We start from the raw sequence: 27,249 nt of genomic DNA on the forward strand, positions 1-27,249 counted from the left end.
ATCTTGTGGTAGTTTATTCCAGAGCTTGGCAGCAGAAATGCACTATACATAGCCAGAATTTGGGTACTGCAAGCTAATTTTCAGAGCTCGATCTCAAATTAAGGGCAGGGACAGGGGAGAATTAATTCAGAAAGTTAAGAAAGTGCTAAACCATGAAAACTAAAACAAGAATCTTAAACTGAGGTTGTCAGAAAAATGGCAGCGATGACGGAGAGTTTGTGTATCACACCGGAGAGCAGAACTACCTGGACTTCGGCCGCATTTACACCTGGAAGGGAGAAAAGTAAAGTCCCCGATTCTCCTGAATGTCCTGTTTAATGAAGCAGAGCTGGAGACGGTTGACCTCATGTGCTTTGTGTCTCAGGATGGTGTCCTTCTGGAAAACCAACCAGAGTAACATGATCAACGGCACCGATGGAAGCTCCTTCCACCCGCTCCTGACCAAAGAAGAGCGGCTCAACGTCTTCACCCCTGACCTCTGCAGGTAGCGTCCCTCGTTAACATTCATGCACTCAGCAGACGTCAAGGAGCCAATAATATCTACACAGTAGTGTCAGGTTATTAGACTGCTATCAGTGCTTTCAGAGTGATATTTTTGCTGAGATTGCCTCTGTCGACTATAGAAATGTACATGTTATGACTTAAAATGTTTGCATTATTTATTATAAAATTTGCATCACATGCTTTGTGATATGTAATAAACTAAGACGACGTGCATCAAAGTTTTAGTGTAAAAAAGAACATTCAGACAGTCCTCATCTCTTCAACCAAAACTTTTAATTAGCCCATAAATTACTCACCCTCATGTCATCCTAGGTGTTATGACTTTCTTCTTCCAGATGAATGCAGTCGGAGTTATATTAAAAATTGTCTAGTGTGCTGTCCTTACATTAATGCACCACTAGATGGCACTCAAGCCTCTTGAGTTATATTTATACATAGGAAGTAAGTGAGAAGAGTAAGAAAGAATGCTGAGCATGTGCATGCATGTTAACCTGCTTGTTCATATTAGTTATTAAAGTTTACTAGGAGAAATACACAGTTTTGTAATTCTTGTCTACATGAAGACATAACATCCTGGCTATTCCTAGCTCTATCATTGCAGTCAACGGGTGTTCCATTGCTTCAGTCTCAAAGAAGTGAAATATAAAGCACCCATCCATAAAAAAGTGTCTCACACGGCTCTGGGGGGTGAATAAAGGCCTCCTTAGCAAATCAATGCACAAGGTTTCCTTACTTTAGCAAAGGAAAACCAGTCTCCTCTTGGCTTATATCAAAATCCTCCGACATTCTTCTTTACAAACCATCGTTTCTGAAAGATGAAAGTCATATACACCTAGGATGACTTAAGGGTGAGTAATTTATGGCCTATTTTTCATTTTTGGGTGAACTAACTTCTTGTGCTAACACTGATTTGTGATAAAGCACATTTCTGTCTAATTCAGATTCATAAAAAGCTGAGCCTTTGTGGGATGTTGTTCTCATGTTTGCGTGGCTCTGCCGTACCTGGGGTTATTTCTGAAGGCTGATCTCATTGTGTGTTTGGCAGCACGTGTTTTCTGTTTTGTCCTGATAAGAAGAGAGCTATAAATCACACACCATCCGGACCTTCAGAACATGCCATAATATAATGAAGAATAAAAAAGTTTTCATTTTAGATAATTTTTTGCATTTATTTCCAGATTTAAAATTTTCATTTTAGTGCTTTAATTTAAACTTACTTCATATATTTCAAATATTTTTGTTTATTTTTCCTTTTAATGTTTACCATTTATTTTATTTCAGCTTAATTTCAGTTAACAAATATATATTTTATAGTTTAGTTTTAATGCACAAGGGAATTTTATAATAAATCTTAACACAATCAGTCGTTTGAGCTTCCAGATTTTAATGTTAAAAAAGTAGTACAATTCGATTTTATTTTTAATTCATTTAGAGTAATATGGTTCAGTGTTTAATTTCTGTATTTTTAATTTTTGTAATATTTTCTACATTGCATTATCAATTATTTATTAAATTATTTGACATTTCAAATGTATTTTGGGAATTGTGCTTTGGTTTCCTCTCTGTGCGCGTCAGCTCATGATTAATGGTGAGTGATGCACACTGTAATTTTTATATTTTGTATGTTTTCTTTTTGTGCTTTGACCTTTCACCTGAAGTCCAGTTGACCCGTCCGTCTAACTCTAGGGTTTATTTTCAATGGGAACTCTTTGTTCGGTGCGGAAAGAATCCCATGTGTTCTGGAATGAGCTGGTATGAGGTTGGGAAGTCGTGGCCTAATGGTTAGAGAGTCGGACTCGCAATCCAAGGGTTATGAGTTCGAGTCTCAGGCTGGCAGGAATTGTAGGTGGGGGCTGTATGTCACGTCACTTTCACTCACACATCATTTCATAAGAACAGATTCCAACTTGGAATGTTTTCAAATCACTTTCAACCTAGTTGAACATGAGCAGCGGACCCTTGGTTATTGTGCTGGCGGGGACAGCTGTCCTTGTCCTTTTCCTCTGACTCCTCACCCAGATTTTTAAGGGAAAGGCGGCTGCAAGTGTCCCATACTCAGAATTCGTGCTCTGCATTTAACCCATCCGATGTGCACACACACAGAGCAGTGAACACACACACACACTGTGAACACACACCCGGAGCAGTGGGCAGCCATTTATGCTGCGGCGCCCGGGGAGCAGTTGGGGGTTCGGTGCCTTGCTCAAGGACACCTAAGTCGTGGTATTGAAGGTGGAGAGAGCGCTGTACATGCACTCCCCCCACCCACAATTCCTGCCGGCCCTAGACTCGAATTCACAACCCTTCGATTGCGAGTCCGACTCTCTAACCATTAGGCCACATCAGAATCTGTTGTGCAACATATGTGTTAAACATGTAGTTATCTGAGCATAAGACGATATTTGATGGATCTTCTGCAGGTCCATCCACATGCGCTTTGAGAAGGAGGTAGAGCTGAAGGGCATCCCAGCATACCGCTTCACGCCGCCCCGGGACACGCTGGCCAGCGGCAAGAACAACCCGGAAAATGAGGGATTCTGTGTGACACCAAATAAATGCCTGGACGATGGTGTGCTGGATGTGTCTGTGTGTCGGAATGGTGAGGTGCTGCATTTAGACTGGCACTCTATTCATTTACTAACTGCTTACTTTCTTAAAAAAAACACTAGCTTCTCTAATCTTTTTGTATTCTATTTGTGTTCTTTTTATTTATTATACAATTAACAAAAGCAAAAAAGGCCTCTAACACCAGCTGGTTTTTATATAATAAAAAAAAACAACCTTGCTATGTGTACCGCGTTAAGCTAACTGAGACTTGTCTCAGCAAATATTGCCCTTTTCTTGGTTTTTGCTTCTTTTGTCCTCATTTGTAAGTCGCTTTGGATAAAAGCATCAGGTAAAAGACTAAATGTAAATGTAATTGTTGTTGTTTTGTGTCTCAGGTGCTCCTGTCATCGTGTCTTTCCCTCACTTTCATCTGGGTGATGAGAAGTATGCCCAAGCTATTGATGGCATTTCTCCGGTGCATGAGCATCATCAGACTTTTCTGGATCTGAACCCTGTAAGATTTGCTGTGATATGATAAGACACTTTGAAGTGTTGCAATGTGTCGTTCTCTAATATATTTTTTCGTTTCTAAATGGTTTTTGTGACATAATTGGTTTGATTGCTGCAGTCTGGCTCAGATTTCTGACTTTTCCTCAGACTATGGGAGTGCCTGTTCGTGCCATGAAACGAACCCAGTTCAACATTCAACTCGAGAGTGTTAGCGGCTTTCCGTGAGTGGTGCTTTCCTGTTAGATATATTTAATCAGGCCGTGTTGGTAAACAGCCCTGAGTGTGAGTATGTGTTCTATAGTTTTAAAGCTGAAGGTCTTTGTCCTTTGTTTCCTCAGGTTGACCAGGAATCTCAACAACACCATCTTTCCCATCTTGTTTCTGAATGAGGTCAGAAGAGTGTCAGAAGTTGCCCCTGAACGGGATGATTTAGTAACCGATTTTTTCTTCTCTGGAACTCAAGTTTTTCTGATGTTTTTCAGTCTGCGGTGATTGATGACGCTTCAGCGGCGAGGATTCAGAATCTGCTGATGATCGTGACTCTAGTGTCTCATTTCCCGCTCATCCTCGTGTCTCTGGGAGTCATTCTGGTGCTTGTCTCCATCATCCTCGCCATTCGCTTCTGTGAGAACAAGGTAATAGCAACCACCCAGAACACCCTAGAAACCGCCTAGTAACACCCTAGCAACTTTGGTTTTCTCATTTCCCCAGGACACCCTAGCAACTGCCTAGCAACCACCCAGAACACCCTAGCAACCGCCTAGTAACACCCTAGCAACTTTGGTTTTCTCATTTCGCCAGAACACCCTAGCAACTGCCAACAACCACCCAGAACACCCTAGCAACGTCCTAGTTACACCCTAGCAACTTTAGTTTTCTCATTTCCCTAGGACACCCTAGCAACTGCCTAGCAACCACCCAGAACACCCTAGCAATTGCCTAGTAACACCCTATTAACTTTGGTTTTCTCATTTCCCCAGAACACCCTAGCAACCTCCTAGTTACACTCTAGCAACTCTGTTTTTTTCAGGTCTGCAGTTCTCAATTCCAGTCCTCACGCCCCCAGCTCTGCATTTTTCACATATTTCTCTGTTAACACAACTTATTCAGATCATCAGCTCCTTAGAAGTGAGCTCCGTGCTTGAACTGTTCACAGTGACATGGTCCCTATACAGCGTTCCTTGCTCCCTACTCTGTTAAAGTTAACATCACTTCGAAACATTAATTCACGGATTTGCGCTGCACGAGTGGCACACACTCCACCGCAGGTCACCTTTTGACAGAACCTACACTCACTCTCTCCAACACGCCTATCCTCTGTTGTTTCATCTTCACTTCCTTCACTCTCTCAGTTTTCAGCTCTGTACATGAACAGTGCTACGGACACGCTTTGCTCCACTTTAACCTCTTGCTTGGACAACTTTTGCCCACTGTCGTCTAGACCAGCACGCACCACCCCATCTGCTGCTTGGATGTCTGAGGTTCTCCGTGAACATCGCTCTGAACTTAGGGCTGCAGAGAGGAAATGGCAGAAATCAAGAAACTCTACCGACCTCAGTGTGTATCAGTCTCTCCTCTCTTCCTTCTCTACAAATGTCTCCACTGCTAAAACATCCTACTACCACAACAAAATTAACAGATGATGACTTTGCAGTTTTCTTCACAAATAAGGCAAGAACCATCAGTGACCAATTCTCCACACCGCAGACGATAACTTCACAACGACTAATGCACAATCTCTTTCCTCCTTCTCCTCCACCTCTTCACTCTGGGACAATTCCCTCAGCATTTAAGCAGGCTCTGGTAAGCCCACTGCTTAAGAAACCATCTCCAGCTCTTCTAGAAAACTACAGTCCGGTATCCCTTCTTCCATTCATTGCAAAGACACTTGAGCGAGCTGTGTTCAACCAGCTCTCTATGTTTCTTACACAGAACAACCTCCTGGACAGCAACCAATCAGGCTTCAAAAGTAGCCACTCAACTGAGACTGCTCTGCTCTCGGTTACTGAAGCCCTGCGACTGGCAAGAGCAGCTTCAAAATCCTCAGTACTCATCTTACTGGATCTGTCTGCTGCTTTTGACGCCGTTAATCAGCAGATTCTCCTGTCCACCCTCAGAAAGCTGGGCATCTCTGGAACTGCACTCCTGTGTTTTAAGTCCTACCTCTCAGATAGATCCTTCAGGGTGTCTTGGAGGAGTGAAGTTTCTAAGTCACAAATAACTTGTTCCTCAAGGCTGAGTACTTGGACCTCTTTTCTTCTCCATCTACATGACGTCATTAGGACCTGTCATTCAGAAGCTTGGCTTTGCCTATCACGCTGATGCTATGCTGATGACACTCAATTCTACTTCGCCATTCCAACCAGATGCTCGCATTGCAGCCTGTCTGAGTGACATCTCTAGCTGGATGAATGACCATCACATTCAGCTCAACCTTACTAAGACAGAACTCCTGTTGGTTCCAGCTAACCCATCGTTTCATCACAACTACTCTATACAGCTGGGCTCATCAACCATAACTCCTTCCAGGACAGCCAGAAACCTAGGAGTTATGATGGATCATCAGTTAAGCTCCACAGACCATATTGCTTCAACGACCCGGTCCTGCAGATTTGCCTTATACAACATTGGAAAGATTAGACCCTTCCTGTCAGAGCAAGCCATCCAACTTCTTGTCCAAACTCTTGTTCTCTCCAGACTGGACTATTGTAATGCTCTCCTGGCTCTTCCTGCATGTACTGTCAAGCCTCTGCAACTGATCCAGAATGCAGCAGTGAGGGTTGTCTTCAATGAGCCAAAAACAGCTAACGTTACTCCTCTCCTCATCAGGTTACACTGGCTTCCAGTAGCCACTCGCATCAAATTCAAGGTACTGATGCTTGCCTACAGGATGACCACTGGCACGGCCCCGTATATACCTAAGCTCACTAGTTCAAACTTATGCACCCTCCAGACGTTTGCGTTCTGCAAGTGAACGACGCCTTGTGGTGCCATCCCAAAGAGTTTCAAAATCACTCTCACGGTCCTTCTCCTGGACTGTGCCCAGCTGGTGGAATGACCTCCCAATCTTAATTCGAACAGCTGAGTCTTAACTCATTTTCAAAAAACATCTAGAGACTCATCTTTTTCCCCAGCACTTAACCAATTAATACTAGCACTTACCCTTTCTTTTCTTGTCTATCATATTCTTGAAAAAAAAATGGCTATGTGTTCTGTGCTAGACTAACTGAGACTTGTCATGGCACTTGTTTACTGTTGTGGTTCTCTTGTTGGTACGATTGCTTCTTTTGTTCTCATTTGTAAGTTGCTTTGGATAAAAGCATCTGCTAAATGATTAAATGTAAATGTAAATGCAACGTCTTCACACATTTAAACTCACGTCTTGCACCAGAGTATGTGAGCGGAGTGGAGCGGCAACAATTTCCCCTCCACGCTACAAGCATTCAAAAATCACTCCACTTCTGGTTCACCATTTCCCACTCCTCACTCCACTGACCAAAAACACCGCTCCGCAGCTAAATTATTTCACTATGCTTGAAAAATCAGTTTTGTTCAGAAATTATATTAGAGTTTTTTTCGAATGCTAAACGACAGCGAGCACAACTGGAGTCACATTTGCAAAACTCTAACTACAGTCTGCACAGCAGCAGTTCATGTGGACCAAACTCTAGTTCCTTTTTAATTGTTTGAACACAGTTTTCAAAACTCTACACACTTATCCCACTCGCCTGAGATAACACACAACGTCACTCGGAACACACAGAGAGGAGAAACACCACACACAACCCTCGCTGAGATAACACACACCGTCTCTCGGAACACACCAAGAGGAGAAACACCACACACGACCCTCGCTGAGATAACACACACCGTCACTCGGAACACACCGAGAGGAGAAACACTACACACAACCCTCGCTGAGATAACACACACCGTCACTCGGAACACACAGAGAGGAAAAACACTACACACAACCCTCGCTGAGATAACACACACCGTCACTCGGAACACAGCGAGAGGAGAAAAACCACACACAACCCTCGCTGAGATAACACACACCGTCACTCGGAACACACCGAGAGGAGAAACATCACACACAACCCTCACTGAGATAACACACACCGTCACTCGGGACACACCGAGAGGAAAAACACTACACACAACCCTCGCTGAGATAACACACACCGTCACTCGGGACACACCGAGAGGAAAAACACTACACACAACCCTCGCTGAGATAACACACACCGTCACTCGGAACACACAGAGAGGAAAAACACTACACACAACCCTCGCTGAGATAACACACACCGTCACTCGGAACACACCGAGAGGAGAGACACTACACACAACTCTCACTGAGATAACACACACCGTCACTCGGAACACACCGAGAGGAGAGACACTACACACAACCCTCACTGAGATAACACACACCGTCACTCAGAACACACCGAGAGGAGAGACACTGCACACAACCCTCGCTGAGATAACACACATCGTCACTCAGAACACACCGAGAGGAGAGACACTACACCCAACCCTCACTGAGATAACACACACCGTCACTCGGAACACACAGAGAGGAGAAACACCACACACAACCCTCGCTGAGATAACACACACCGTCACTCAGAACACACCGAGAGGAAAAACACTACACACAACCCTCGCTGAGATAACACACACCGTCACTCGGGACACACCGAGAGGAAAAACACTACACACAACCCTCGCTGAGATAACACACACCGTCACTCGGAACACACAGAGAGGAAAAACACTACACACAACCCTCGCTGAGATAACGCACACCGTCACTCGGAACACACCGAGAGGAGAGACACTACACACAACCCTCACTGAGATAACACACACCGTCACTCGGAACACACCAAGAGGAGAAACACCACACACAACCCTCGCTGAGATAACACACACCGTCACTCGGGACACACCGAGAGGAAAAACACTACACACAACCCTCGCTGAGATAACACACACCGTCACTCGGAACACACCGAGAGGAGAGACACTACACACAACCCTCGCTGAGATAACACACACCGTCACTCGGAACACACCGAGAGGAGAGACACTACACACAACCCTCGCTGAGATAACACACACCGTCACTCGGAACACACCGAGAGGAAAAACACTACACACAACCCTCGCTGAGATAACGCACACCGTCACTCGGAACACACCGAGAGGAGAGACACTACACACAACCCTCACTGAGATAACACACACCATCACTCGGAACACACCAAGAGGAGAAACACCACACACAACCCTCGCTGAGATAACACACACCGTCACTCAGAGCACACCGAGAGGAGAGACACTACACACAACCCTCACTGAGATAACACACACCGTCACTCAGAACACACCGAGAGGAGAGACACCACACACACCCCTCGCTGAGATAACACACACCGTCACTCAGAACACACCGAGAGGAGAAACACCACACACACCCCTCGCTGAGATAACACACACCGTCACTCGGAACACACCGAGAGGAGAAACACCACACACACCCCTCGCTGAGATAACACACACCGTCACTCAGAACACACCGAGAGGAAAAACACTACACACAACCCTCGCTGAGATAACGCACACCGTCACTCGGAACACACCGAGAGGAGAAACATCACACACAACCCTCGCTGAGATAACACACACCGTCACTCAGAACACACCGAGAGGAGAAACACCACACACACCCCTCGCTGAGATAACACACACCGTCACTCGGAACACACCGAGAGGAGAGACACTACACACAACCCTCACTGAGATAACACACACCGTCACTCGGAACACACCGAGAGGAGAGACACTACACACAACCCTCGCTGAGATAACACACACCGTCACTCGGAACACACAGAGAGGAAAAACACTACACACAACCCTCGCTGAGATAACACACACCGTCACTCGGAACACACCGAGAGGAAAAACACTAGCATCAAACACCAATACAGAAAATACTCACTTTTTATCTTCACAGTTTGAACAATTTCAGTGACTTCATACAAAGTCATATTTTCTTCAAAGAAAAGAGTGACATTCTTTCACATGATTTATTTAAATTTTTAGAACTTAATTCTTTAAGGTAAATGAAAATTAGCAGTATGCTTCAATAGACTGTAGTAATTTACAGGATTACAGTAATGAGAAAAAAAGGTAGAAACTAAAAGTACATACTGTAATTCGAACAAATAATTTTCTGGGCTAATCCTGAAATTGCAATCAGCAGTGTTTGAAATCTCTTCTGTTTTGAATGTGTGCTTCACAGTTTTGACAGCAGTGTGTTAGCATTTGAGCAAAGTGTTGTAAATCCACAGTGTTGTGCAGGTTGTGTTTAAAGTCGTGGGATAAGTGTGTAGAGTTTTGAAAACTGTGTTCAAACAATGAAAAATGAACTAGAGTTTGGTCCACATGAACTGCTGCTGTGCAGACTGTAGTTGGAGTTTTGCACATGTGACTCCAGTTGTGCTCGCTGTCGTTTAGCAATCGAAAAAAACTGTAATGTAAATACTTGGTGCATTATTAATTGAAATACTCTGTGCATTATTAATGGGAGTACTCTGTGCATTATTAATAGAAGTACGTAAAACAGGCTTAACTCACTTCAGCTTGAACTGAATCAAGTCTGGTTGATCATGTGATGCTTCAAACTAGTTCAAGGACTGAAACACGCTCTCCTTAAGTACATGAAATTGTTTTCCATGTGTTTGTGTAACTCCTATTACTATAATATTTGATTTTGATAACTCGTACTAAATCAATCTTGTCTTTCTTATCTCTAATCTTATATGTTCTTCTTTTCAGCCATCTGCAAAGAAAGACACATCATACGCCCCTGTCAGCGCAAAAGTGGACGATCAAGACAAGAAAAATGGCACTTATATCGGCATGACGCCTGTGGACAAGTCTTAAGCGGCTGAGTGTGTGTGTGTGTGTGTGTGTGTCACAGGTGCTTTCACTCTCACTTAATGGTCACTCTGCATCAGTTTCATTTCATATTAATACACTTTAAGCGACATTAAAACTGCTGTCAGGGATTTCTTTGAAAGAGTATCACAGATCAAATGTTAAGAAACTCAATTTGGACCCAAATGACGCCCAGAGCCCTCGCTGTCCACTGATCACTCTACTGAAATCAGGCCTAAATTTATTATTTATGTGTTTGAATTCCATCTAAATTAAACTTAATGTGATGCATATTTGTCATTCATACTAATTTGCATTTATTAGATGTATTATGTTTTCAAGATGCATTTATTCGAATCAGCATAAATCTCTTCATCCATCTATGTATAAACATGGTTGAAATATGACTGATGTTGAACAAGCAATTTTCAATGAAATGCATGAGATTGAAACAAATGGTATTTGCTGATAATGGATGTATAAACCTTGTTATTGTATATAAAACACATTCAGTTTCATTTATAACTGACAAATGTCAATGTCAATGTCACCTTTATTTATATAGCGCTTTAAACAAAATACATTGCGTCAAAGCAACTGAACAACATTCATTAGGAAAACAGTGTCAATAATGCAAAAATGAGAGTTAAAGGCAGTTCATCATTGGATTCAGTTATGTCATCTCTGTTCAGTTAAATAGTGTCTGTGCATTTATTTGCAATCAAGTCAACGATATCGCTGTAGATGAAGTGTCCCCAACTAAGCAAGCCAGAGGCGACAGCGGCAAGGAACCGAAACTCCATCGGTGACAGAATGGAGAAAAAAACCTTGGGAGAAACCAGGCTCAGTTGGGGGGCCAGTTCTCCTCTGACCAGACGAAACCAGTAGTTCAATTCCAGACTGCAGCAAAGTCAGATTGTGCAGAAGAATCATCTGTTTCCTGTGGTCTTGTCCTGGTGCTCCTCTGAGACAAGGTCTTTACAGGGGATCTGTATCTGGGGCTCTAGTTGTCCTGGTCTCCGCTGTCTTTCAGGGATGTAGAGGTCCTTTCTAGGTGCTGATCCAGCATCTGGTCTGGATACGTACTGGATCCGGGTGACTGCAGTGACCCTCTGATCTGGACACAGATTGGATCTGGTGGCCACGGTGACCTCGGAACAAGAGAGAAACAGACAAATATTAGCATAGATGCCATTCTTCTAATGATGTAGCAAGTACATAGGTTGTTATGGGAAGTGTTTCCGGTTCCGGTTTACCTAATTAATGCAGCCTAAAAATCCTTTAACGGATTTGGATAATAAAAGCATATTAGTATGTTATGTGTATGCCAGGTTAAAGAGATGGGTCTTTAATCTAGATTTAAACTGCAAGAGTGTGTCTGCCTCCCGAACAATGTTAGGTAGGTTATTCCAGAGTTTGGGCGCCAAATAGGAAAAGGATCTGCCGCCTGCAGTTGATTTTGATATTCTAGGTATTATCAAATTGCCTGAGTTTTGAGAACGTAGCGGACGTAGAGGATTATAATGTAAAAGGAGCTCATTCAAATACTGAGGTTCAGGGCTAAACCATTCAGGGCTTTATAAGTAATAAGCAATATTTTAAAATCTATGCGATGCTTGATAGGGAGCCAGTGCAGTGTTGACAGGACCGGGCTAATATGGTCATACTTCCTGGTTCTAGTAAGAACTCTTGCTGCTGCATTTTGGACTAGCTGTAGTTTGTTTACTAAGCGTGCAGAACAACCACCCAATAAAGCATTACAATAATCTAACCTTGAGGTCATAAATGCATGGATTAACATTTCTGCATTTGACATTGAGAGCATAGGCCGTAATTTAGATATATTTTTGAGATGGAAAAATGCAGTTTTACAAATGCTAGAAACGTGGCTTTCTAAGGAAAGATTGCGATCAAGTAGCACACCTAGGTTCCTAACTGATGATGAAGAATTGACAGAGCAACCATCAAGTCTTAGACAGTGTTCTAGGTTATTACAAGCAGAGTTTTTAGGTCCTATAATTAACACCTCTGTTTTTTCAGAATTTAGCAGTAAGAAATTACTCGTCATCCAGTTTTTTATATCGACTATGCAATCCATTCGTTTTTCAAATTGGTGTGTTTCACCGGGCTGCGAAGAAATATAGAGCTGAGTATCATCAGCATAACAGTGAAAGCTAACACCATGTTTCCTGATGATATCTCCCAAGGGTAACATATAAAGCGTGAAGAGTAGCGGCCCTAGTACTGAGCCTTGAGGTACTCCATACTGCACTTGTGATCGATAGGATACATCTTCATTCACTGCTACGAACTGATGGCGGTCATATAAGTACGATTTAAACCATGCTAATGCACTTCCACTGATGCCAACAAAGTATTCAAGTCTATGCAAAAGAATGTTGTGGTCAATTGTGTCAAACGCAGCACTAAGATCCAATAAAACTAATAGAGAGATACACCCACGATCAGATGATAAGAGCAGATCATTTGTAACTCTAAGAAGAGCAGTCTCAGTACTATGATACGGTCTAAATCCTGACTGGAAATCCTCACATATACCATTTTTCTCTAAGAAGGAATATAATTGTGTGGATACCACCTTTTCTAGTATCTTGGACAGAAAAGGGAGATTCGAGATTGGTCTAAAATTAACTAGTTATTTGGGGTCAAGTTGTGTTTTTTTGATGAGAGGCTTAATAACAGCCAGTTTGAAGGTTTTGGGGACATGTCCTAATGACAATGAGGAATTAATAATAGTCAGAAGAGGATCTATGACTTCTGGAAGCACCTCTTTCAGGAGCTTAGATGGTATAGGGTCTAACATACATGTTGTTGGTTTAGATGATTTAACAAGTTTATACAATTCTTCCTCTCCTATGGTAGAGAATGAGTGGAACTGTTCCTCAGGGGGTCTATAGTGCACTGTCTGATGTGATACTGTAGCTGACGGCTGAATGGTTGCAATTTTATCTCTAATAGTATCGATTTTACAGAGGTGGAAAGAGTACAAAAATATTCTACTCAAGTAAAAGTACCATTACATTAATGAAATTTTACTTAAGTACAAGTAAAAGTACCAGTCTAAAAATCAACTCAAGTAAAAGTAAAAAGTAGCTCATTTAAAATTTACTCAGAGTAAAAATTACTTAGTTACATTTTAACAGTGGGAGGGAGTCAAAAATGGGACAGACCAAGGGTGTCAAACTCAGTTCCTGGAGGGCCACAGTACTGCACAGTTTAGATTTAACCCTAATTAAACACACCTGATCCAGCTAATCTAATTATTTAGGTTTATTTGAAAACTACATGATATGTGTGCTGGAGCAGGGTTAGAACTAAACTCTGCAGGGCTACGGCCCTCCAGGAACTGAGTTTGACACCCCTGGGATAGGTCTATTAATCTCAAACTAGTTGTTTTTAATTAAAGGAATCAGTTATTTAGAATAATAAAACATTTGGGCTGTTACCAGGCAAATAAGTATCAACAAACTCATCTTTTAATGCAGAGGAAATGCAGAAGATTCATTGGAAGTGGCATTTAGACGTATTACACTGTTTAGTGCAGGACAAGAATGCATTTAACCTGCAGTTACAAATGCATGAATAATGTTTTGATATACAAGACATAAAATGTTGAATACTCATTTGAAATGATAAGAAATTCATTATTTAAAAAATGATACTTTAAATGTGAAATTAAAATGGCCAGTATGTGTCAGCAAGTCACTGTTAATAAGTGAGTCATTGCGATTGAACCGAATCATTTAAACGGTTGATTCATTCAGGAACGAAACACTGTCACGTTGCTCAGAGACCCAAAACTGTGCTTTGGTGACTGTGTTTGGAATTATTTTCTGTTGTAGAAATAGAGCTAAAAAAGGCAATATGGTGTCTAAAACGCAAGTCTCTTAATTAACTTGTTTACTGAACTGTTATATATATGTATGTATGTATATATTCATGATGATTTTTGGAGGAAAAGACGGCATTCTTTGTGTGATTTTGATTTAATATATGAAATTATATAAATATGTGAATTTTCTGCCCCTATATCTTCAATTTTGTGATCATTCTAAATGCATTTTAGGAGACTGAATCACACAGTGAAAGAACGCACTATAAATGCGCGCGCACATCATTAAAACAAAAAATATGATATTATCGCAGACTATATATATATAGCACACTCCTCACCACTGTCTTTTTGGCTAATTTGTGCAAAACCTCTTGCTAAAATGTCAAAGCTTCATTTTAACCACCAGTGCAACGATGCAATCATTTAGCTTAGCTCTACATTCTTGCGAAGGGTTGATGTCTTGTCGAGATTTTATAAGCTGCTAGTTTGGTCTTCCTAGGCAAGTACAGCTTACACTGCATAATAGAGCATACATATGGCCAGGGGTTCACTTCATTTCCTTCGAGTTCAACTTCAGAATATGACGGGGTTTCGTTTTCAGCGGTGTCTGCACCACTAACGCCTGTTTTGACCGTCTGCTAGTGATGTGTCGTTCGTGAACGAATCGTTCTTTTTGAACGAATCTTTTAGTTGAACGAATCGTTCACTGAAGTTACTCCCTCCACAGCAGTGCGGCGCTATAAGCAGCGCATGCGCAGCTCAGTGAACCGAGTAACAACCATTTCATCCTGTCAAAGAGTTACAACCTCGAGCCAATAGCCTTTGAGTATGAGATTTGACAGAGCATGTGATTTGTTGAATGTAGTGAGCGAATACGCCCTTCAATTAACGAGTTTCATATGAGTCTGAACAAGATCTAGAGATCTTATCGTTCGTGAACGAGTTGAATGATTTAGTACATCTCGTTCGTGAATGAAATGACTGAACTGGCACACATGTCATTCGTGAACCTGAAGTGAAGTGACATTCAGCCAAGTATGGTGACCCATACTCAGAATTTGTGCTCTGCATTTAACCCATCCGGAATGCACACACACAGAGCAGTGAACACACACACACACACACTGTGAGCACACACCCAGAGCAGTGGGCAGCCATTTATGCTGCGGCGCCCGGGGAGCAGTTGGGGGTTCGATGCCTTGCTCAAGGGCACCTAAGTCGTGGTATTGAGGGTGGAGAGAGAACTGTACATGCACTCCCCCCACCCACAATTCCTGCCGGCCCGGGACTCGAACTCACAACCTTTCGATTGGGAGTCCGACTCTCTAACCATTAGGCCACGACTTCCCGGATAGATCTGTCAGAAGTGGGATACATGTCGTTCGTGAATGAAATTAACTGGTACATCGCTTATCTCGTTTGTGAACAAAATGAATGAGAGTAAACTGGGTTAGTCTGCCATTTAGCATGTCAATCTCGCAAAATGCAAAGCGCAGTTACAGTTACTGTGCACATACGCTTGTTTTGATATTTAGCAACTCCACGTTTAATCCCCGATTTAAAATGTGAATATATAATATACAAATTGTCTGACCAAACAATTAAAATGCTAATTAGGCAAGAAAACCTTGTGCTTTGTTCATCTGAACAACTTAATTAGACTTTATATACTGAATGCGATTATACACACATTTTAATAAAGCCAGATCAGTTTTTGTAACAAGTGAATACGTTCGTTGACTAAAGACATAACACATAATACACTCTTTTTTCGCCACCTGCTGGCATATTTTGTGTAATACCAAGAAATGATCACTGAACGAATCAGTGAACGATTCTGAACGAATCATTTTGGTGAACGAACTGAAAATGAACGAATCTCTAGAAAGAATCATAATTTCCACCACTACCGTCTGCATCTTTCTTCTGATTTTAGCGCCAGTTTGCCCTCCTGCCCATTATTTACTGACGTAGTTTCCAGGGAGCGATTTTTTTTTTTACTCAGTAATTAATGTGTTTTAAAATGTAGCGAAGTACAATACTTTAAACAAAATATACTTAAGTAAAAGTAAAATTACAGATTTAAAAATTTACTTTAAAAAGTATTAGTACACAAAAAAGTAACGCGAGTAAATGTAATTCGTTACTTTCCACCTCTGCGATTTTAGAAGTAAAGTAGTTCATAAAGTCATTACTGCTGTGGTGTTGGGAAATGTCAACACTTGTTGAGGCTTTATTTTTCGTTAATTTAGCCACTGTATTGAATAAATACCTGGGGTTATGTTTGTTTTCTTCTAAAAGAGAAGAAAAGTAATCGGATCTAAAAAGCAGTCTTTTGTGTTAGAAGTGATGGTTCTTCCATACTTGTAACAAGAAGTAGAATTTACAATTTTGGCTATATGAATTTTGCAAAGAACTAAATAATGATCTAAGATATCATCACTTGGCTGAATAATTTCAACACCATCAACATCAATTCCATGTGACAGTATTAAATCTAGAGTATGATTTCGACAATGAGTAGGTCCTGAAACGTGTCGTCTAACACCAATAGAGTTCAGAATGTCTATAAATGCTGATCCCAATGCATCGTTTTCATTATCAACATGGATATTAAAATCACCAACTATTAAAACTTTATCTGCAGTCAGAACTAACTCGGATGTAAAATCACCAAACTCTTTAATAAAGTCTGTATGGTGCCCTGGTGGCCTGTATACAGTAGCCAGTACAAACATAACAGGGGATTTATCATTAACATTTGTTTCTTTGGATAATGTTATATGAAGCACCATTACTTCAAACGAGTTATACTTGAAGCCTGCCCTCTGAGAAATCCTGAAAACGTTGTTATAAATTGAAGCAACACCTCCACCTTTGCCTTTTAGACGTGGCTCATGTTTATAACAGTAATCTTGGGGGGTGGACTCATTTAAAATAATGTAATCATCAGGTTTTAGCCAGGTTTCTGTCAAACAGAGTACATCTATATTATGATCAGTGATCATATTATTTACAAAAAGTGTTTTCGTAGAAAGGGATCTGATATTCAATAAGCCAAGCTTTATCATTTGTTTATCCATATTGCTTCTGTTTTTTATTTGTTGAACCTCAATTAAATTGTTAATCTTAACTTGGTTTGGACGTTTTTAGTTTTTTCTAGTTCGGGGAACAGACACAGTCTCTATAGTGTGATATCTAGGTGAAAAAGTCTCTATGTGCTGAGAATTAACTGACCTCTGTGACGGGAGGCGGCTAGCAGACGGTCGGTTTAGCCAGTCTGTCTGCTTCCTGACCTGGGCCCCAGTTAGTCAAGTATAAACACTAAGACTATTTGCCATATTTCTGGAGAGAAGAGTGGCGCCACCCCAGGAGGGATGAAGACCATCTCTTTTAAACAGGTCAGGTCTGCCCCAAAAGCTCGTCCAATTGTCTATGAAACCTATGTTATTCTGTGGGCACCACTTAGACATCCAGCCATTGAGTGATGACAATCTGCTATGCATCTCGTCACCACGGTAAGCAGGGAGGGGACCAGAGCATATTACAGTGTCTGACATCGTGCTTGCAAGTTCACACACCTCTTTAATATTATTTTTAGTGATCTCCGACTGGCGAAGTCGAACATCATTAACGCCGGCATGAATAACAATCTTACTGTATTTACGTTTAGCATTAGCCAGCACTTTTAAATTTGCCAAGATGTCAGGCGCTCTGTCTCCCGGTAAACATTTGACTATGGTGGCTGGTGTCTATATATTCACGTTCTGTACAATAGAATCACCAATAACTAGAGCACTTTCATCAGGTTTCTCAGTGGGTGCATCACTGAGTGGGGAGAACCTGTTTAATGTTTTGATCGGAACAGAAGAGCGGTGTTTTGACCCACGACTACGCTGCCTCACCGTCACCCAGTTGCCCTGCTGCTGGGGCTCTGTTTCCGGAACCGAACAATGTACAGGAATCCCTGAGCTAGACGCATCCAAAGCCGTATCTAGAGCCCTAACATTCTTACTGTCCTCAATTAAAGTTTGGATGCGTGTCTCTAATTCTGAAATCTTCTCTGTCAGCCTAACTATTTCCCTACATTTATCACATGTGAATCCCTCATCAGCGACAGAGATAGATAAACTGTACATGTGGCAAGAGGTGCAAGAAACAATGATAGGAGAAGCCATTACTCACCGTGCTTGATGAAAATTCTTACTGCGGTTGTTTGATGAACTTGTGAAAAACACTTTAAAAAACAGAGAGTGATAGTAAGATCACATTCAGTTGCAACCACTCTACAGCTTTTTCTTCCTCTTACAAAACCACTAAAATAACCATCAGTCCACAAATATGCATCGCATTAAGTTATTCCATAGTGTCATTCAAATCGTATATGCATTTAATATACATAAATCTTAAATTTAAACCTTTTTCACACATGACTTGTTCCTGCATTTAAACAGACCAGAGAAAGTAGTTTTACCTTGACATGACTGACCGCAGCCAAACACACACATGACAAACAATAACACAACCCGTCCTGTGTGAACCAGCCACATGTGACTGAACTGAGCCTTTGATCTGTTTAATGCCTTCTGCATCTGTCCAGCTCTTAGAGATCCTTCTAGATTCAGACTGCACAAATAATTGTACCGTTTTGTATATAAAATGAAGCCTCTTTTTTTGATGGATTTATAAGAAAATATAATGAAAAGTTTCTCTGAAAGGCATATATTTGGTAATTTTTGTGTTGTATTTGTTATTTTTTCTTTTTTTTTCATCATAATTTTTAAAAATAACTAGTTTTCTTTAATAACCAAAAATGGCAATTAATAGATTAACTTGTTTTATTCAAGTCAGAAATAATTCATTTACATTCAATTCATTTATACCAAAAAAAAAAAAAAAATAATATATATATATATCTATAATTTTGTGGGTTAAATCAGGCACAGAAATAGCGTTTTAAGGAAACAATTGCAGGTTACCACTTTTTACAGTTCACTTGAAACTTGTTCAATTTTATTTTGCAAAGTAATGTAAATAAATGCACCTTTATGTAATAAACGTAAATATTAAATGTGATAAAGGCAAATGTATCTCAGAGAACTAAAAATAAATTGCTTGATATCACTGGTAACATGGTGTAATGATTTTGTGTAGTCAGATCAGCTAAATATGATGCCTTTGTAATTACTGTATATAGCTAATAATGTTAGGGCAATTTTATTTTCAAAAAAAAAATAATTTAATTTAATTTAATTTAATTTAATTTAATTTAATTTAATTTAATTTAATTTAATTTAATTTAATTTAATTTAATTTAATTTAATTTCTTTGTTGTGTGCGTGTCACTGCTCCTCCGCGCCGCTGGGTGGCGCTAACATCAATAGCAGCGGTGGCGTCATTCTGACGTCACAACAAGCTCAGCGTTACTCATCGTTACAAGATATTACTTCAGCTCGCGCAGAACAAGGTTAGTTTTACACACATTAACTGCATTCTAGCCAAGTTTTCAATAGAATATATGATCTTCTACTGTCATATATGTGATAAGAACATAATCATGAGTTGTGTGAAGTGTGTGTGTTTGTTTATTGATCTGATTCATGATTGTAAACAGGAAGACAGCAGCGATCAGACAGAGTTGATCATTCGTAAACGTTATGATGATTAAAATAAATTTAAATATTGATAAAGTAATGTGTAAATCGGACTTTATATGTTCTGATTACGTATCAATAAAGATCAGCTAAAGATGATGACTTTGTAATGAATGTATACTGAAAATAATCTGGCTGAAAGCTACAGAAAAATGTAAATCTATGTTTATAATATATTTATATTCACATCCTGGCCTCATCAGCTGAGATGGTACCAGCACAGTACTTTGTATTACATGTGAATAATTGAATCGTAAATGTCTGTCTATGGAATAATAGATCAAATGGTTTATCAAAGCTCCGTTGAAATGTGAATAGATCTGATGCTGTATTTGTCTTCAGTCATCTGAAGATATGGTTTGCATTCCCTGCATCGTCATCCCTGTGCTGCTGTGGGTTTATAAGCGCTTCCTGGAGCCCATCATCTATCCGTTCATCGCGCCCTTCATCAACCGCTTCTGGAGGAAAGAAGCTGTGCAGGAGGCTCAGAAACACAGCACTGTAAATCAGCATTCAGCACACATACACCCACACTAACATACACTCACACTAACATGCACTCACACACATACACGTGTAAGACTTGTAATGTTTTTAAAGAGGTCTCAAGGCTGCATTTAAAGAAAACAGTAATATTGCAAAATGTTATTACAATATAAAATAATGCTTTCCATTTTAATATCCTTTAAACTGTAATTTATTCCTGTGATGCTCCGCTGTATTTTCAGCATCATTACTCCAGTCTTCAGTGTCACATGATCTTCAGAAATCATTCTAAGCTGCTGATTTATTATTAGACTTATCAATGTTGTGGTGACAAATATATTTTTGGAACCTGTGATACTTTTTTAAGGATTCTTTGATGAATAAAAAGTTAAAAAGAACAGCATTTATTAAAAATTTTAATATTTCCTAACAATATAAATCTTCGCTATCACTTCTTAACAATTTAACACATCCTTGGTGAATAAAATTTTTAATTTCTTTCAAAAAAAGAAAGAATAAAAATGCACTGACTTCAAACTTTTGTACTTGTATATTGTTAGAAAAGATTTCTATTGTAAACAAATGCTCTTCTTTTTAACTTTTTATTCATCAAAGAATCCTGAAAAAACTATCACAGGTTCCAAAACTGATAATAAATCATCATATTATTCAGATTTCTGAAGATCATGTGACACTGAAGACTGGAGGAATGATGTTGAAAATATAGCTGTACATCACAGAAATAAATTATATTTTAATGTACCCGTATTTTCCGGACTATAAGTCGCATTTTTTTCATAGTTTGGCTGGTCCTGCGACTCATAGTCAGGTGCGACTTATTTATCAAAATTAATTTAACATGAACCAAGAGAAAACATTACCGTCTACAGCCGCGAGAGGGCGCTCTATGCTGCTCAGTGTTCCTGTAGTCTATACACTGAGTAGCATCGAGCGCCCTCTCGCGGCTGTAGATGGTAATGTTTTCTCTTGGTTCTAAATAAATGCGACTTACAATCCAGTGCGACTTATATATGTTTTTTTCCTCGTCATGACGTATTTTTGGACTGATGCGACTTATACTTAGGTGTGACTTATAGTCTGAAAAATACAGTATATTAAAACAGAAAAATATTATTTTACATCATAATAATATTTCACATTATATATTTTTTTCCTGGAGAAGAAACTCCTGTGAAAACATTAAAAATCATTCTGGTCCCAAATATATATATATATAGTACTATATGATCATATTTCTATCATATAAGCATTACTAATATAAATATTATTACAGTCATTTTCACAGAATATTTCACCCCAAAACGAAACTTCTCTTGTTATTTATGGTCATGTTAATAAAAGGTTTCCAGAGAAGCACAAAAGGAAGAGTGTTTGTTTTCCAGTAGTGTTTAGATGAGCGTTTACTTTCACAGTTCTTCATTCTCTTCTTCATTGTCTTCCTCAGACTGAATGTAATGGAACGGCAAACGGAGCCATGGCAAACGGAGCCACGGCAAACGGACCGAAGACGGCGATCGATAAAAAAGCAGACTGACAGATCTCACGTCTCTACAATCATCACCAATTATATTTTAGAATGTAGATATAAACTAATATATGATCCTGTCACATTGCTTACACTAAATACTTTAATAACGTTTAATAAAAATGAAGGCAGTTATCTGTAGATTTTGTTTTTATCATTCCATGATCATTTACTGATTTTACCTTCCACTCAGATCAACTACAGATTCTGTCTATGACTTATGATGCTTAATTTAATAAACATTGAAATAATTTATTTGTGGCTTGTGATGATGCTTTCAATGGTGGATCTTTATAATAACTAAAATAATGAAATAAATAAAATAAGGTGGCTCCAGTTATGATTACATGTATTAAATAATACAAACACAAAAGTTAAATCATAGTACTGTACCTAGTAAAATGGCTTGTACCTAAGCCATGTTTAAGAATAATATAACTTTTTTTTTTAAATACATTTAAATTAATCTAAAGAAAGAACTGAATGGCAGTTTTTATATTTATGTGTTATGTATTTTGTTTTTGTTTTTTATTTAAAAATACGTTTAAATATTTTGTAAAATAAATATATATATTTTTTAAATACATTTGGGCTATTTATAATTAGCATATATATTATATATATATTTTAATTCTAGTTATTTTATTGATTTATTTGAGGGTCAATAATGATTGCTGATAGGGAATGTAATTTTGGCTTTGGCGCGTTAACCACTTTCACCGGCAGGAGGCGCCAAAGTCCTAAGTTTGAAATCGTTTTCCGTCAACCGCAATGCATTATGGGCCACAGCGCGCCCCCTTTAGGCGGCAACGGACATGACCGCGCGGATAAACGCGTTCCGGCTCTGAGGCGTTTCGAAGCAGCGAACAGATCGTGATAAATAATAACAGACTAAAGATGGCGACGGTGGAGGATTCACGGGATAAATTCGGGTCCAAAACTTCCCTTTGGATTCCATAGTCCAGCGGTCCAGTGGCGCAGTGAGAGCCGCGAACCCCCGATACCCGGTTCAGCTTCAGTGGATCCGTTACACGGCTTCTCTTCTCGCTTGCCGCAGCAAATAAAGCGGATTTTGGACTCAGATCGTCAGAACCGACGCCGGATCCCGCTGATATGATCCCGGACTGAATACAAACCGAGTCGGTGTCGAGCTGTGGGTTGGTTCGGTGCATGGAGGCAGCAGCAGGGAGTCTGTCCGCCCCGGTGTCGCAGTGATTCGGGTCGGAACCGGATCGTGATGTATTTTCTGAGCGGCTGGCCGCGGAGGCTCCTCTGCCCGCTCCGGAGCAGCGAGCGGCCCTTCCTGATCGAGCCCAGCGCGCAACGCTTTTACCTGGCGGTGCTGTCAGAGACCCAGATCAGCATCTGGTTTAGCAGGGTAAGAAACCTCAAACTCAGATGTTTCAATGCTGGATGGCGTGCGTCGGTAGCTTGTGGGATCGAATCCCAACGTCAGACTTCCTCCAGATCAGCCCATTGAGTCTTTAAAGGTGAGCTGATGTGGTGAAAGATGAAGGTTTAAGGGACAGGAATGATGGGTGCTGTGGTTTAGTGGTGAAAGATTAAACTTAAGAAACTAATCGACTTTAATAAGCCATCTGGTTATGGTTTTAAATGCAGGAAGTTAGGTATTTTAGTGGGATTATCAAAAGGTTTATTAGTTAAAGACTAAGAACTTTTAAGACCTGGTAAATCTAGTTAATCGCATTCAGAGCCTTGATCTTGCAGTGGTTTGTGTGTTTTAATTTCTTAAGAAATGTTCAGGTTTGGTGAACCAAAGGTTCAAAAATTATTCATAGGAACCAGGTGTAGCCGGGTTAGACATGGTTTAAATGCAGTTAATCCTACACTGTTAAGTAACATTATCTAGTGGTTTAGTGATTAAAGTCTGAATTGTATCAACTTTCAACATCTGATTGATCTATTTAAACACTTGCTCAGAGTTTTTTGAGTTTGTGGTTAAAAATGCTAACTCAGTGGTTGTAGGTTTGAATCCCATTCATTTTCGATTGGCTATATTAACAGAATTGCTCACAAATGGACTGCTGTCGTTTAGTGGTCAAAGTATCAGTTCTGCTTTCTGTCTGTTTGTTCAAATCCCAAAACAAAGAGAGATTCAAGTGGATCAGTTTCAGCAAAACATAAACTGGTTATGCAAACGGTTTGGATTTTATTCCATGATGCATTCATTCCAGTCAACATTGATTGAACAACATATCGTCTTAATATCAGCATTAGGGGGTCTAATGTGGGGTGCTGTGGTTTAGTGGTTACACGTCTGTGGTGTTACTGATCGACTCAAACCTCATGAGAATATTATTTTGTCTGGATTAAAACAGGCAGGCAAACAGCCTAATCATCCGAGCTTTGAGTTCATGTTTGAATAATGAATGATGTGAGATCAGGTCTGATGAACTCAAGCTTTGAATCTGAGAAGGTTTATTAACGAGCCACATTTGTCAAGTCTATCTAGACTAGTGGAGGTTAAAGTGCTGGTTTCTGAGTGTGCGTGATGTTTGTTATTGACAGCTGTCGCTTCAGACATCAGCATGTTTGGATGTTGTTGCTCAGTGGGTCAAAGTGCAGAAATTCCCCCAGAGTTCACAGCTTCTCATTTGAGTTTTCAGGCTCAGTTTACCTCGTCTTGACTTCAACATTTGAGGGTTTGTGTAATAAAGTGTCAGCAGACTCAGGAAACAATATCATCAGAATAGGATGCTTTCATGATTATGAAATGTGCTCACGTTTGCACTTGTAGAGTGAAACTGCAGTGTTTGTGAAGGAGTGTGAACTGTGGTCTCTGACATCACAAGCGGCACGTGTCATACTAAGTTAAACTGATATTTTTATACCTCTGACCACATCTGCTTTTGAATGATATTTCAGTTTGAGTTTAATGACAATTGATGTCCTAATTTGCTGAAAATGTATTCATCCTCAGGCCATGCAAAATGATTAAATAAGCTCTTAAAGTGACAGGAGTCTAATAGCACTAAACATGCTGCTGCTTGTCATTAAAGGGACAATTCACCCCAAAATGTAGATTGTCATTATTAACTCGCTCTTATGTTGTCCCTTTGCTGAACACAAAAGTCGAAATTTAGAATTTGGTTAACCGAACAGTTGCTGGTCCCCATTGACTTTGATAATTGTAAAAAATATATACTATCGACGTCATTGGTTACCCACATTCTTTAAAATAAATTTTGCTTTCATCAGAACAAAGAAACTAATTTAGGTTTAGACGACTTGAGAGTGAGGAAATGATGACAGAATTTTCATTTTTGGGTGAACTGGCCCTTTAAATGTTAATAAAACATCAAAACTGAAAAGAAATCACTTTTTTCCCAGGCAGTCTTACTATATGCAAGCTGCAAAGAGTCTGACCTCACAAAGGATTATCAGTCAAAATCTGTCTCTCCACGAATGTACAGAGTGTTCATAGTAAAACTGATTTTCTCAGGAACTGAACAGAAAACAATGAGCATTGTATGAAAATATGACAGGATGAACAATAAAAACAATGAATGCACTTGATGGATAAGAAAAAAAGTCATGTAACAGTGGACACAAATTGTAAAAATAATATATCTGCATAATAAGATGCAGAAATTCCACATAATGAAACAAGTAATTGATATTAAAGGAACAATTAATTGCTGAAAATCCTTCAGGCCATCCAGGTTTAAGATGAGTTTGTTTCTTTTGGAGAAATGCAGCATTGCATCACTAGCTCAGCAATGGATGCTCTGCAGTGAATGGGTGCCGTCAGAATGAGAGTCCAAACAGCTGATAAAAACATCACAACAATCCACACCACTTCAGTACATTCGTGGAGAGACAGATTTTGACTGATAATCCTTTGTGAGGCCAGACTCTTTGCCGCCTGTATATAGTAAGACTGTCTGGGAGAAAACCTCCAGGTCTTCAGTCAAGAGCAGTGAATGATTGTTTTTCTGTTTTGATGTTTTTTAACATATAAATGGACAGTTCACCCCAAAATTAAAATCATTTACTCTCTTTCTCTCAGGTTGTTTTTAACCTGAATGAGTTTCTTTCTTCTGTTGAATGCAAAAGTTATTTTAAAGAATGTGGCAACCAAACAGTTGCTGGTCCCCAGTGATGTCCACGTATATAGTTTTCATTTTTATCAAAGTCAGCAAATGTTGGGTTTCCCACGTTCTAAATTTCGTCTTTTGTGTCCGGCAAAAGAAAGAAATGAATGCAGGTTTGGGACTAGATTAGAGTCCGTAAATAATGACAGAATTTTTTTTTTGGGTGAACTGTCCCTTTAAGGACAAGCACAAGCGGCAGCATGTTTAGTACTGTTAGACTGCGGTCACTTTAAGAGCTCAACTGTTTACTTTAATTTTGCACATAACCAACTGTTTATATGTAAACAAAGTTTTTGACTGTATTAGCAGAGTCGGATGTGATAACTCAGTATGTAGAGCGTCTGAGATGATACAGGGGAAAAGAAAGGAATGTGTCTGGAATGTGTGTGTGTGTGTGTGTGTGTGTGTGTGTGTGTGTGTGTGTGTGAGAGTGAAGGTGGAGTTACACAGCTGGAGAGGAAGAGTTCCTTTTACAACACACACACACACACACATACACATACTCTTTGTCAGTAGTGCTGAGGTCATGCATATCAAAGCTCCCGGTCTTGATACATCTTTGCATATGCACACACACACACACACACTCAGGGCTGCTGAGCTTCCTGTCACTGTGAGATCACAGACCAGCATGTTTAACATCAATCACATCTGTTTAACCTACAGATTTTATTGATCACTAACAGCATCAGGATCATAGTTCAGCTAAAGAATAGCTAAAGAAGATCATTCTATCATTTGCTCTCTTTAAATCATTCCAAACCTGAATGACTTTCATTCTTGTGTGGAAACCAAACACAATGATTAAAATCAGATTATATTAATACCTCCGTAACAGGATATTTAGGCCCTTGATGCACATGAATTTAAGATGAACTGATTTATAAAGAGAAGTGCATTTAGAAAGATTTCTTTGTGCATATAGACATTTTATAAATCATTAATAGGAATTGTTCATTTATTTAGAATCATTCTACATGCGTCTGTAAATGAGGTAGTAGCAGATATCAACTCTGACTGAGGGGAATCACTCTTATTACACAACAGCACTGGTGAAATAAATCCTCAGTGTGTGTG

At 39.8% G+C, this 27,249-nt stretch overlaps 3 protein-coding genes across 4 annotated transcripts in view; all 3 read left to right on the plus strand.

Annotated features, from left to right (window-relative positions):
- The window catches only part of LOC132130053 (lysosome membrane protein 2-like), an 18,243-nt gene extending 7,377 nt beyond the window's left edge, over positions 1-10,866 (plus strand). Inside the window, exons 5-12 of the mRNA XM_059541668.1 lie at positions 192-283; positions 365-484; positions 2,925-3,103; positions 3,447-3,565; positions 3,709-3,782; positions 3,900-3,951; positions 4,044-4,196; positions 10,414-10,866. Coding sequence (XP_059397651.1) covers positions 192-283; positions 365-484; positions 2,925-3,103; positions 3,447-3,565; positions 3,709-3,782; positions 3,900-3,951; positions 4,044-4,196; positions 10,414-10,521 — 897 coding nt within the window. The 3' untranslated portion in view covers positions 10,522-10,866. The remainder of the gene's footprint in view (positions 1-191; positions 284-364; positions 485-2,924; positions 3,104-3,446; positions 3,566-3,708; positions 3,783-3,899; positions 3,952-4,043; positions 4,197-10,413) is intronic.
- An 8,843-nt stretch (positions 10,867-19,709) lies between these two features.
- LOC132130951 (UPF0729 protein C18orf32 homolog) lies at positions 19,710-22,312 on the plus strand. Its single transcript, XM_059542833.1, has 3 exons — positions 19,710-19,838; positions 20,368-20,526; positions 21,977-22,312. The coding sequence occupies exons 2-3, from the start codon at positions 20,380-20,382 to the stop codon at positions 22,064-22,066; spliced, it is 237 nt and encodes a 78-aa protein (XP_059398816.1). The 5' UTR covers positions 19,710-19,838; positions 20,368-20,379; the 3' UTR covers positions 22,067-22,312.
- A 600-nt stretch (positions 22,313-22,912) lies between these two features.
- Positions 22,913-27,249, plus strand: part of ric1 (RIC1 homolog, RAB6A GEF complex partner 1) — a 34,503-nt gene continuing 30,166 nt past the window's right edge. For both annotated transcript variants that reach the window (XM_059542831.1, XM_059542832.1), the window contains exon 1: positions 22,913-23,435. In XM_059542831.1, the coding sequence (XP_059398814.1) occupies positions 23,295-23,435 (141 nt within the window). In that variant the 5' untranslated portion in view covers positions 22,913-23,294. The remainder of the gene's footprint in view (positions 23,436-27,249) is intronic.

This window comes from Carassius carassius, chromosome 47 (genome assembly GCF_963082965.1).
Source record: "Carassius carassius chromosome 47, fCarCar2.1, whole genome shotgun sequence".
Taxonomy (NCBI): domain Eukaryota; kingdom Metazoa; phylum Chordata; class Actinopteri; order Cypriniformes; family Cyprinidae; genus Carassius; species Carassius carassius.